Source organism: Podarcis bocagei (assembly GCF_964188305.1).
Source record: "Podarcis bocagei genome assembly, chromosome: 5".
Classification (NCBI taxonomy): domain Eukaryota; kingdom Metazoa; phylum Chordata; class Lepidosauria; order Squamata; family Lacertidae; genus Podarcis; species Podarcis bocagei.
Window position 1 is genome coordinate 24,302,398 of NC_138129.1, and position 12,568 is coordinate 24,314,965.

At 45.0% G+C, this 12,568-nt stretch overlaps 1 protein-coding gene across 1 annotated transcript; it reads left to right on the plus strand.

Moving 5' to 3' along the window:
• Nucleotides 1-5,418: 5,418 nt before the first annotated feature.
• LOC308587337 (uncharacterized protein) lies at nt 5,419-9,659 on the plus strand. Its single transcript, XM_081194889.1, has 4 exons — nt 5,419-5,528; nt 6,105-6,248; nt 7,604-7,741; nt 9,398-9,659. The coding sequence occupies exons 1-4, from the start codon at nt 5,429-5,431 to the stop codon at nt 9,535-9,537; spliced, it is 522 nt and encodes a 173-aa protein (XP_081051015.1). The 5' UTR covers nt 5,419-5,428; the 3' UTR covers nt 9,538-9,659.
• Nucleotides 9,660-12,568: the final 2,909 nt, after the last annotated feature.

Genomic DNA, 12,568 nt, shown 5'->3' on the forward strand with positions numbered 1-12,568 from the left:
GGGGGAGAGAAGATCCTGGATTGCGTTGGAAATTCATAGGATTCTTTCTTCACACACAATTATGAGACTCAAGTTCAGCTAATGAATCGTAACTTTGGATATTCAGATGATCAAATGATTATACCTCCAACCTCCGTTGTGAAGAGATGAGACAACAATTAAATATTCTTTAAGGGGTCCTCAATGAATCAATTTTAACTTAACCGCTACTCCCCTAATGTATGGACAACCTGTAATGACTCCAGATTTGGGGTTGGGATAGTCTTAGCAAAGCCAGTCTCTGAGAAATCCTATCTCACCTTTGCCTCCATCATGACTGCCCTTCTCCTTACCCTCTGACTGCATCGATTAGAAGAGCAGCATTAGCCAACTTGGTTTTATCCAGGTGTTGTTGGACCACAGCTGAATAAGATATCATGTATATACAGCCTAACATACCTGCCAACATTTCTCTGATGGAAATAGGGACGCCCTATTCCATAATAAAGGACACGGGTGGCGCTGTGGGTTAAGCCACAGAGCCTAGGACTTGCCGATCAGAAGGTCGGCAGTTCGAATCCCTGCGACAGGGTGAGCTCCCGTTGTTCGGTCCCTGCTCCTGCCAACCTAGCAGTTCGAAAGCACGTCAAAGTGCAAGTAGATAAATAGGTACCACTCCGGCAGGAAGGTAAACGGTGTTTCCGTGCACTGCTCTGGTTCGCCAGAAGCGGCTTAGTCATGCTGGCCAATAAAGCGAGATGAGCGCCGCAACCCCATAGTCGGCCACAACTGGACCTAATGGTCAGGGGTCCCTTTACCTTTATTCCATAATAATGATAACAACAACAATAATTTTTATTGTTTTATTATTTTAATAATATTATTTAATAAATTTTATACCCCACCCATCTGACTGGGTTGCCACTCTGGGTGGCTTCCAACATATATAAAACATAATAATACATTGATCTTTTTTAAAACTAAAAACAAAAAACCTTCCCCATACAGGGCTGCCTTCAGTTGTCTTCGAAAGGTTGTATCTCCCTGTCTCGGGGTTCCATAACTCCATGCCCTCCAACATTTCTCCAAAAAACCCAGGGACTTCAGACCTCCAACATTTCTCTGATGAAAATAGGGAGATCCTAAGGAAAAGCAGGACATTCTGGGATCAAACCAGAAACAGGGGCGGCTTCTGTAAATCCGAGAGTGTCCCTGAAAAATAGGGACACTTGGAGGGTCTGGAAGGCAAACTATGGCTCCGTCTGCTCAGTATTATCTCACAATGGTTCTTGATATTTGTCTACAAATATGTTGTTCTCAGAAAAATGTTTCTTCTTTGTTGGCCCAAATTGCAAGCACAAGGCTCTTTCAATATGCTGAGGAAGCATTGCTTTCTTCCTCCACAAATCAGGATTTTTTGCTCAGAAAATCACCAAAATTACACAAGAGAACATATAGCCAAAATGCAGCAGCATGAAGAAATGCCTCTTTCAGAAATTGTGGGGCGGGGTGGTGGTGGTGGCAGGCGAGAATGAGTAGTTTGGAGTGGGTCAGCTGCGATGCAACATTCTTTCAGGAAACAATGTTTGCTGTTCTTTTATGGAGCATTAAACGTGACATTTGCATTGTTTTACAAGGGAGATGGAATCTGTTAAACTGGGAATCCCAGATTGCGTTACAAATTCATAGGATTCTTCTTTTCACACACAATTATTGGACCCTAGTTCAATTAATGATTCGTAACTTTGGATAATCAGATGATCAAATGTTTATACCCCAAACCCCCATCGTGAAGAGATGAGGCACCAATTAAACATCCTTTAAGGGGTCCTTAATGAGTCAGTTCACTCTGAGTAACTCTAACTTGCCAATGTGTGAACTACCTGTAATAGCTCTAGACTCGAGGCTGGGATAAACTTGGTGAAGTCAATCTCCATAGGCCCAGTATTTCAGCAAGCCTACCTTCCCCTTGGGACGCGGGTGGCGCTGCGGGTTAAACCACAGAGCCTAGGGCTTGCCGATCAGAAGGTCGGCTGTTCAAATCCCCATGATGGGGTGAGCTCCTGTTGCTCGGTCCCTGCTCCTGCCAACCTAGCAGTTCGAAAGGACGTCAAAGTGCGACTTCCGGGTCAGCGCCATTGGTGAATGGCGGAGTTCCTCCGACCGGAGGAACGGGCTCCGTGGAAACTGGGTCTTCCCACCGTGGCGCAGGTGGGGACCCGCTAGAAATCCCAGGCGGAGGAAGCCTTGGAACGTGGGGTTCGGCAGGGCACCAGGAGCACCCCCCACTCACTGGGAACCCCATTTTGGGGCGCCGGAGCGAAGTGGGGTGAGTGGCGCAGTGCTGCGAACTGATTGCTATTTTCACGGAGTGAAGCCACACAGCCATTACCGGAGAGCACTGACTTTTTCCTGTGGACAATTGGATTTAAAACAAGTACCCGTGAGTAGAAACGGAAAATTGGATTAAGAAATATCTGAATTTGGCATCAAAGCGGGAAGGTTCAAAACAGGAAGTCCGCCTTCTGCTTTTTGTATATAGACTAAAGCAAAAACTTTGTAAGCTAAAGCCTGGAAAGCTGTTAAAAAAGTCTAAATTTCCTTCATTCAGAATTACTGAAACCCCCTTGGAAGTAGGAGAAAAGGGGGGGGGACTTTGTTCAACCTTAGCAGGAGAGGGAGTGAAGAAGGATAAGTTTCCACCGTCTCTAACCTGGGAACGGGGTGTCAGAGACAGAAATTGTTGGAGAGGTTCATCGACTGTGAATGGAACACTTTGACAGATAGCTAAAGAAGAGAAACAAACTGATTCCAATGTTGCCTTTTGCATTCTAAAGAAAAGGGCAAGTATAAACAACAAGAAGAAGAACTGCAGAAGTGACATGGAAGAGACTTAAGGGCCTCGGACATAAGGTTTCCAGGTTGATGGACTAGATGGAATAGACAGTAAGGACTGACACGATCCGAGACCAGGAAGAAGAGACGTTGGATGAAGATTGGGAAAAAATATAAATAAAAACTTTTTATTTGGGGAATTAGCTTAAAATTAATGAATATTAGGGGAAATGTTGGAATGAAACTATATGAACCTAGCAGAAATGATATCAGGAGTTATGTATATTTGAAAACTAAGATTTAAGCTTTAAGGTATTTTAGGGTAAGATAAGGTTAAATAAACTAAGCTAATTTGAATAACAGAATATGGGGAAAGATGGAAAGGATTTGTTGAGCTAATTATTAGGTTCAATTGTTAAGATAAATTTTGTAACAAAAATTGAGAAAGATGGAAAGTTTGCTGAAATAACTAGTTGAACTGGAATGCAAGAAGGGAGGTGTGAGGAGGTCAATGAAACAAGCAAATGGAAGTTATAGATATGTAATTTGGGATTTGTGGGTTTTTTTCTGTCTTCCTTTTTCTTTTTATCTTTTTGCTGTACTGTTGTACTGTTTTTGCGTTTTCTTTTTTCTCTTATTATGTATTATTGTGTTGTTTTTTGTTTTTTATTTTTTATTATTATTTTCTATAATTCTGAAACTACTAATAAATATTATTTAAAAAACAAAAACAAACGAAAGGACGTCAAAGTGCAAGTAGATAAATAGGTACTGCTCCGGCGGGAAGGTAAACGGCGTTTCCGTGCACTGGTTCGCCAGAAGTGGCTTAGCCATGCTGGCCACATGACCTGGAAGCTGTACGCCGGCTCCCTCAGCCAATAAAGCGAGATGAGTGCCGCAACCCCAGAGTCGGTCACGGCTGGACCTAATGGTCAGGGGTCCCTTTACCTTTACCTTCCCCTTGCCTCCAGCACCACTGCCCAGGGCTGGATTTAGGTTTGATGAGGCCCTCAGCTACTGAAGGTAATGGGGCCCTTTATATGTCCAGCTGTCCTTTGTCAACAACAAATTATTGCTGTTTTTCTTGTTGAATATATGCTATGTGGTAATTTATGAACCTCATAGGTATCTAAAGCCATTTGCACATAACAAAATATGTATATTTTGGAAATGTACATCCAGTTTTTTTCCTTTAAATTTTTTTGGGGGCCCCAAGAGTGTGGGGCCCTAAGCTATAGCTTGTTTAGCTTATAGGTAAATCTGGTACTGCCACTGCCCTTTCCTTCACCCTCTGAGTCCAATTGATACCTCTGTTAGAGGGAGAGCATTAGCCAAAGTAGGGTTTTATCCCGGTGTCGCTGGACCACAGCTGTCATCAGTGGCAGCCAGCAAGGGATGATGGAAGTCATAGTATGACATTTGGAAATCACCACATTGGGCACCCAATTGTTTGGTACCGGTTGTAAGAGCCTCCTCCATGGATCCTTGATTTTAAAAGGCAGCCTTTTTAGAAACTTTCTCACTGTCTGAAAAGATTTCAAGCCTTCCTGGCAACCAAGGTGATGATCAGCTTGAATCTGGATGAATATCGTCTAGCAAAATGGCAAAATAGGGTAGTGTTTGTCTGTGGGGGCTTCATTATCTTGCAGCTTTTTTCTTCCCCTCACACCTTGCAGAAAATTGGCATCCAAAGTTCTAGGTTATATATAACAAGACCAGGACCATGGTCCAGAAACTGATTGGCAGCCATTGTAGATTCCTCAGCACAGGTGAATTTTGCAGGTCTAGGTACAGAGCAGCCTCACATTGAGCACATTACCATTGTCCAAAATCCTGTGCTTTTCGTGGAATTATTTGGGAATACTGTCTGTTCTACCTTTAACGGGGTCACGTAAGAAAAAAAATACAGATTATATACAGTCATACCTCGAGTTACAGTAGCTTCAGGTTGCGTTTTTTCGGGTTGCAGACTGCTGAAACCCAGAAGTACCGGAACAGGTTACTTCCGGGTTTCGGCAGTCACGCATGCGCAGAGGCGCTAAATCGTGTTTTGCACATGTGCAGAAGTGCGAAATCGCAACCTGTGCGTGTGCAGACGCTGGTTGCGAACGCTGCGGGTTGTGAACGTGCATCCCGCATGGATCATGTTTGCAACCCGAGTGTCCACTGTATAATGTAATTGTCCAGTTGAATAATGTCCCCTCTTGTAGCCTGTAGGAAACAGAGCAGAAGAATACCTGGAGCATCTCTGTACTGCCAAATGATACCACTGTCATATTCGTTCAGCTGCCACTATGGCTTCCCCTGAGGACTCTTGGGAACTTTCTGATGAGCCAAGAATTCTCTGCTGAAGACTCCTAGCCCATAAACAGTTGTTTCATTTTTACAGGACTCCCCTGGGAGGTGGAATGTTTGCTAAATTGGTAATTAAATGGGCCTTGGACACAATCTACCTGTTCCTCAACATGAAAAGCCAGAAAAACAAGAGTCTTGGCTTGTTTCTGAGAGGATGCTTTGTGGCCCCTCCATTCCAAAGCTGTATGCCAAAGGATATATAAATGCCCACCTTGGCCATCTCTCATCAGCCGACTGAGGGGCAGTTGCTAACAGCATCATGAGGTTGACCAGCATTTTCATCTTCCTTGGCTTCTTCATCCTGTGCCAAGTGGCGCCACCCACTTGTGCTGCTGACGAGGGACGTCCTTTTTTGGGCAGTAAGTCTTGAGGGGAACTGCTCGGAAAGGTCCGGTTGTGTTGGGGCTCCCAAATGGGCTTTGTGAGGGTTTATTTCCTAACACGTAAGCAGCTGGGGATAATGCAGTTCTCCTGCAGTGCTTGTCTGATTCATTATACAGTTTTAATTTATGCCCATTGTTGTAATATTTCTATGCAAACTGCTTTGTGACTTTCTCCAGAAAAGTGGGAGATGGATCTATTTAAAGAAATTAGCAAATTAAATGTGAGGAAAAGATGGTCAGTATTTGCTGATAATATATTTGGATCCTAGTAGTACATTTGGGTCCCCACAAATAATATCTATCCAACTTTGAGATTGCAGGTGTGTGTCTTTCTTATCCTTTGGATGAAACCAGCTGACCCCAAAGTAAAACCAAGAGGTCAGAAACATGATGGGGAAAATATATAGTTTTCTTTTTCTTTTCACTGCCAAGGTCTTTTCTCCATTTGTCTCTGCATCTTCTCCCTACTTTTGTTCTCTCAGAAGAATGCACCTAACTATACCTGCACTCTCACTGGTGTCACTGAAATTCTTCCTTTTTCCATTTTTTAAGTTAAACTTGGGGATTGTCCTCGCAACGATGCCATCTGCCATGGGAAACCCGTTGGGAACCGGTGCTTGAACGACACTCAGTGCCCAAGTTCACTGAAATGCTGCCCAGGCCCCTGCGGCAAAACCTGCCTCCAGCCTGTGAATGGTATGGTGTTCCAGTTCCTGCCTCTAGGGGGGGTATTGTGGGCATATGTTGGGGGTGGGGGGTGGCAACCTATGTGCACGTCTGGGATGCTTGTGAGTTGTGTGATGTGGAGTGCAGAGTGTGTTCTAATCCTCCGTGTGCCTTTGTTTATCTGGCCTTCCTGTTGCTGCGTGTAGCTGCATGATTGGTGGGTTGCGTCCTGGGTGTGGCTGGGGCATTCTGGTTGGCTGCCACACTAAGTGCACCATTCCCTGTCCATTGCATTCCTGTGCACTTGATCACACACTGTTTTCTCATGAGCTGTGTCCAACCTTGCAGTTCGTACACACCAGATAAGGGCGCTTGGGAACCGTCCCTGGCATGTTAACAGGTGGGCATCATCCCAAGGGGATGATGTTCCTATTTCCATTTTGCCAGGCAGTAGCAGACTCAGTCAGCATTACAGCCATACCTCGGGTTACAGACGCTTCAGGTTGCGTATTTTCGGATTGTGCACCGCGCCAAACCCGGAAGTACTGAAACGGGTTACTTCTGGGTTTTGACTCTCACGCATGCGCAGAAGCGTTAAATCGCGCTTTGCACATGTGCAGAAGTGCCGAATAGCAACCCGCACTTGCACAGATGCGGTGCTGCGCGTTGCGAACGTGCCTCTCACATGGATCATGTTCACAACCCGAGCGTCCCCTGTACTCCCTCCCTGGTGCCCTGAGTGCATTCCAGGACTGGGGTAGTTTATGCCCCCTTAATTTATACCAGCATAGTTTTTTGTCAGCTTCCTGTGCTTAGGATTGTTCTGAAAGTTGTTATTACAGTAGCTTCCCATCCTGATGCTACAACTGGTACTTCACAGGGTGTGGCAAGTGTAGGGAATCAATTGCTTCAGAAAACTTGTGCAGATGAGGAGGCAGGGTTATGCAAATGATGAAGGCAGCTCCCCCTCCCCCACTGGCATTTGGGGTGTGGGGGAACCCCCTGGACAGCATCAGAGGAGGAGAGCAGGGATCATTCCTCCCAGGATAATACAGATCCTTACAACAGTACAGGGCTACTGCAAGTATTGCCTCCCCTGGGAGATCTGTATGGCCCTTCCGTGAGTTGAATACAACTAGTTTGTTTATCGATTCAGGATTCTCTTTTAACTTGGAGCCTGCATGCTTTTCTTGTGGGAGAGATGCTTCCAGTCTAGAAACTGCTTTAAGCTTTATTCAACATCCCCAGTAAGTATCCTCAGTTTCTCCATGCCAGACTCAGAGTTGGCAACGTACAAGCAGGCACTAAGTGACAGAATTAAGCAGAGTCTCGTTTCTGCAGCACAACCTTGTTTAGTCTGATATCTTGAATTTTCTCTATTGCAGTGAAACCGGATCACTGTCCACCGGAGAGTGAACAAGATATTAAGAATTTTAATACCTGCAATAAAGATGCCGATTGTAAAGGAAAACAGAAATGCTGCTTTGCTTTACGGGGTTCGGAATGTCTCGATACACAGAAAGGTAAGGTATTTTGTATCACTGTACAATGCATAGGTTTGCTATGCTTTTCTATGGTTGATAGCTACTGGTCATGATATTACTGCAGTAATAATAATAATAATAATAATAATAATAATAATAATAATAATAAAATCTTCTGCCAGGTCTTTTTTAATGTGCCTCCTCCACAAGAAGTCCGGAGGGTGGCAACATGAAAACGGGCCTTTTTTGCAGTGGCTCCCCGTTTGTGGAATGCTCTCCCCAGCGAGGCTCGCCTGGTGCCTTCATTATACACCTTTAGGCACCAGGCAAAATTGTTCCTCTTTAACCAGGCCTTTGGTTGATTGTCATCCAACGCCCTTTTAAAACGTGGTGGGGTTTTTTTTTGGGGGGGGAGGGGTTATTCTGTTGTTTCTGTTTTTATTCTGTGTTTTTATATTGTGAACCTCCCTGAGACCTGCGGGTATAGGGCGGTATGCAAATTTAATAATTATTAAGAAAACAATACTAAGGATATTTATACCTCGCTCTTTCCCCAGCCACACTGGGTGGCTTCCAGCCAAATGTAAAAACATAATAAAACGTCAAACATTCAAACAGCAGAATGCCTCTCCCCACAGTAGATCATAGAATGGTAGAGTCAGGCACAGAGGGAACCTCAGATAATGCATCCATGAGAGATGGCCATCCAAACTCCTCTTAAACTCCTCTTGGGAGTCTACTCTGCTGCTGATGTTGGAGTCCATGAGTGGGAAAGGAGTTTTGTGTCTCTTTCCTGCTTCTGGGCTTCATAGGCACATCTGATTGGCCGCCGAGAGATAGAAGGCTGCACTCGATCATACTTCAGTCTGATCCAGCAGGCTGGGGACCATGCCAGGTCTGTGGACAGCCTTAACCTATCCATTCCAAGAGTGTACGCTTTCCAGTCCGGGGTCCAGAAGGTCAGTAGCTTGAGGAGGCAGCATGAGCCAGAGACGGAGCTCAGGGCATGAAACATGGCTGGCAGATAGTGCTTTGCAGCTGGCAAAGGAAGAGCAGAATCCCAGGCGAACCTAGTCCAGAGCATTCATATATACCTGGAGGAGCATCTCCACCCTCATCATTTTGCCAGGACACTGAGGTCCATCTCTGAGGGCCTTCTGGTGGTTCCCTCACTGCGAGATGTGAGGTTATAGGGAACCAGGCAGAGGGCCTTCTCAGTAGTGGTGCCTGCCCTGCGGAACGCCCTCCCATCAGATGTCAAGGAAATAAACAACTATCTGACTTTTGGAAGACATCTGAAGACAGCCGTTTAGGGAAGTTTTTAATGTTTGATGTTTTATCTTGTTTTTAATATTCTGTTGGGAGCCACCCAGAGCGTCTGGGAAAACCTAGCCAGATGGGCGGGGTATAAATAATAAATTATTAGTATAGTTATTCATGTGGCTTGCCAATTGCATGAAATGATGTTCCACGTCTGCTTACTAACTTGTATGTCTAAGAGCCTTTGGAACCTAAAAATGGCACGATTCCAGTTACCTCATTCACTTAGGTCCCTGACAAGGGGATCCCTAAATGCTAATTTCAGGGCTTTGAAAAATGAGCCACGTGGCTATGGGTGAATCATTTTATGGGTAGAACATTTTTTTAAAAAGAAAAAGTATAATGCTTATGTGTTGTCACCCATCTTTACTACAGAAAAGCCTAAAAACTGCCCTGAAAAAGTTTTCAAATGTCCTAAAATATTCAGGGATGAGTGTACTCATGACACTCAGTGCAAAGGGGTGAAGAAGTGCTGCTTCTCTGACTGCGCCTTGCGCTGTGTGGATCCAGTATAAAGTACCTGAGACACAGGATGCTTCTGCAGAGAAGGAGACAACTTGTTCCCACAGTCATCCAATGGAATCTCGGCGTGATCCGGCTGAAACACAAATCTTCCAATAAAGTTGTCTAGATCAGAGCTTTGCCATTTGTAATTATTTTATCTCATCATTCTTCTTCTTTTTAGCAATTTATACTAAGCAATGATCTGAGAAACTGCTGCATTCTGGAGCCTATTGTTCTAGGACCAATCAGGCTATTGCATTCTAAATCCTATTGTTCTAGGACCAATCAGACTGCTGCATTTTGGCTCCTATTCCACTCAATACATAACACCTATGCAATCCAGTTTACAGGCCAGCATGGTTCTTGGTTGGTTAGTGTCAGGGAACTGACATCGGAGCGAAAGGCGAAGGGGAGGCTCCCAGATGATGCTGGCGAAGGACCCAGCAGCAGGGGGAGAAATAGCTCAGTAGAGGGGGAAGCCAATCAGCGCAACACCAGGGGTAAAGGGGGGCAGACGGGGGAATTGGAGAGAGGGCTCCAGGACTCTTCACTGGACATCACTGAGGAGAGCCCAGGTCCTCCGCTACCCACGCCTTCCCTGCGCAGAAGACTCCCGCGCAGTGAGAGGAGGAGGAGACTGGGTGTCAAACAACTTTTATCTTGGAAGAGGTTCAAGAAACACCCACTGACGGATTCTGCCAGTGACTGAGGCAGCCACGATGAGAAGGGGCTGTGCAGTCAGAAAGGTTTAACAAGGCAAATTAAACGAGAAAGGCACCAGTTTAAGCACGAGTAACTCATACGTATTACAGTTAGCATCTGTTAGGCACGTCCAACTCCCAAGAGACTGCGATCTACTCCCAGTATTAAAAAAAAATGGTCTACCCATTGTCATTGGAGGGAGGAAGAGTTTTATTTAGGGGGGAGAGGCAAAAGAAGTTGTTGAGCTTTTGGGGGGGGCAGAGTTGCTAAGCTTCTTTTAGTAGGGGGGAAAGGCTATCCATTAACTACAACACAGACAAGCGCAAAAAAAAAACAAGGCCAACTAACGTCGGCAGAAGGCTATAAAACATTAATTGCACATTGCTTTTAATTCTGCAATCGATAAGGATCCTGCGATCGGCCACGATCGACCAGGGATCTACCTGTCGATCGCGGGCGACCAGTTGGACATCGCTGTGTTCAGTGTTCACAATGATCATAGCAGGGTCTGGAGTGTGACAATCATATCAAAGGAATGTGGATCGTTGTCCACCTTTCTCAGCATTCTGCTCACACAGTGGATAAGAAGATGCTCACAGGAAGCCCCCTTGTGTTCCTTGTTGTTGTTTAGTCGTTTAGTCATGTCCGACTCTTTGTGACCTCATGGACCAGAGCACGCCAGGCCCTCCTGTCTTCCACTGCCTCCCGCAGTTTGGTCAAACTCATGCTGGTAGCTTCGAGAACACTGTCCAACCATCTCGTCCTCTGTCGTCCCCTTCTCCTTGTGCCCTCCATCTTTCCAAACACCTGGGTCTTTTCCAGGGAGTCTTCTCTTCTCATGAGGTGGCCAAAGTATTGGAGTCTCAGCTTCAGGATCTGTCCTTCCAGTGAGCACTCAGGGCTGATTTCCTTCAGAATGGATAGGTTTGATCTTCTTGCAGTCCATGGGACTCTCAAGAGTCTCCTCCAGCACCATAATTCAAAAGCATCAATTCTTCGGCGATCAGCCTTCTTTATGGTCCAGCTCTCACTTCCATACATCACTACTGGGAAAACCATAGCTTTAACTATACAAACCTTTGTTGGCAAGGTGATGTCTCTGCTTTTTAAGATGCTGTCTAGGTTTGTCATCACTTTTCTCCCAAGAAGCAGGTGTCTTATAATTTCCTGGCTGGGCCTCCTACCTCTTATCCTCTGCGATCCCAGACCCTCAAAGTGTCCCTATTTTCCAGGACAGTCCTGGATTTACAGAAGCCGTCCCCATTTCTGATTTGATCCCGGAATGTCCCTCTTTCCCTTAGGACGTCCCTATTTTCATGAGAGAAATAATGGAGGGTATGGAGTTATGCAACCCCCAAGCCATCTTACAGCAGCCCAGTATAGGGAAGGTTTTTTTTTTAAAAAAAAAATGTTTAGTGTTTTATTATGTTTTTATATGTGTTGGAAGTAGCCCGGAGTAAAATTATTATTATGGAATAGGATGTCCCTATTTTCATCGGGGAAATGTTGGAGGCTATGCAATCCCTTCATCCATGAGCAGGTTGCATTTATGCGCAAATAAACCATATACTGTATCATAAAGGTGAAATAAAAAAAAATTAAGGTCTTACATATGTATATAAAAGATAAATGTTCATAACTGCATATATAAACCACATGTCTGAAACCCCACAGAAAAAGTCCTGAAACCATTTTGTCCCTCCCAAATTGGCCTCAAATATTTCTCTGCAAGGTTGAAGGAAAATGGAAAAGCCTCCCCATTGTCTTTTTGTTCACAAATCCTGTCCTAAGGGTTTGTGTGTGTATGAATAGGGTGAGCCTGTGACCTGGCTCAGGAACTAAACAATTGCCATTACAAAAGACTGGCCAGGCTCCCCAGGGTATCCAATCAAGTGACCATTAACAGGTAACCTGCCAGACAGGAGATAAACAACGCACTCAGATTTCTGTTGTAGACCGCCTTTTCTGTGATGTAGATATGATGTTTGTGGGGGGTGGTCTTGGGTTACACCCCTTCTGTGATGTATGTATGATGTATGGAGGTGTGGTCTTGAGCTCCAGGGAAGGCAATTTAAAATGTCTGTATAAGGCCAGGCCCACTTTTGTTCTGGGTCCTCCTCCTTTCCTGAGTGTGAGGGGAGCACCCTGCTGCAACAGTTTCAATAAAGATCAAGCTTACTAGCTGCTTTGCTTCTCCATAGTCTCTGGTTGGCCTGTTATTTTCTCCTACCGATGGAGAACCTACAAAGGACTCTATAAGGGCTCTTGTGTCCCCCATAAGGGAATAAGGGCAGATTTTTGTTTATTACAGAGGCATCACAGACTCTGTTATGCCTCATC

Coding starts and splice junctions, on each gene's coding strand:
- LOC308587337 (XM_081194889.1), top strand. CDS start 5,429: ATGAGGTTGACCAGCATTTTCATCTTCCTTGGCTTCTTCATCCTGTGC. Junction 5,529..6,104: donor GGGACGTCCTTTTTTGGGCA/GTAAGTCTTGAG, acceptor CCATTTTTTAAG/TTAAACTTGGGGATTGTCCT. Junction 6,249..7,603: donor CTGCCTCCAGCCTGTGAATG/GTATGGTGTTCC, acceptor TCTCTATTGCAG/TGAAACCGGATCACTGTCCA.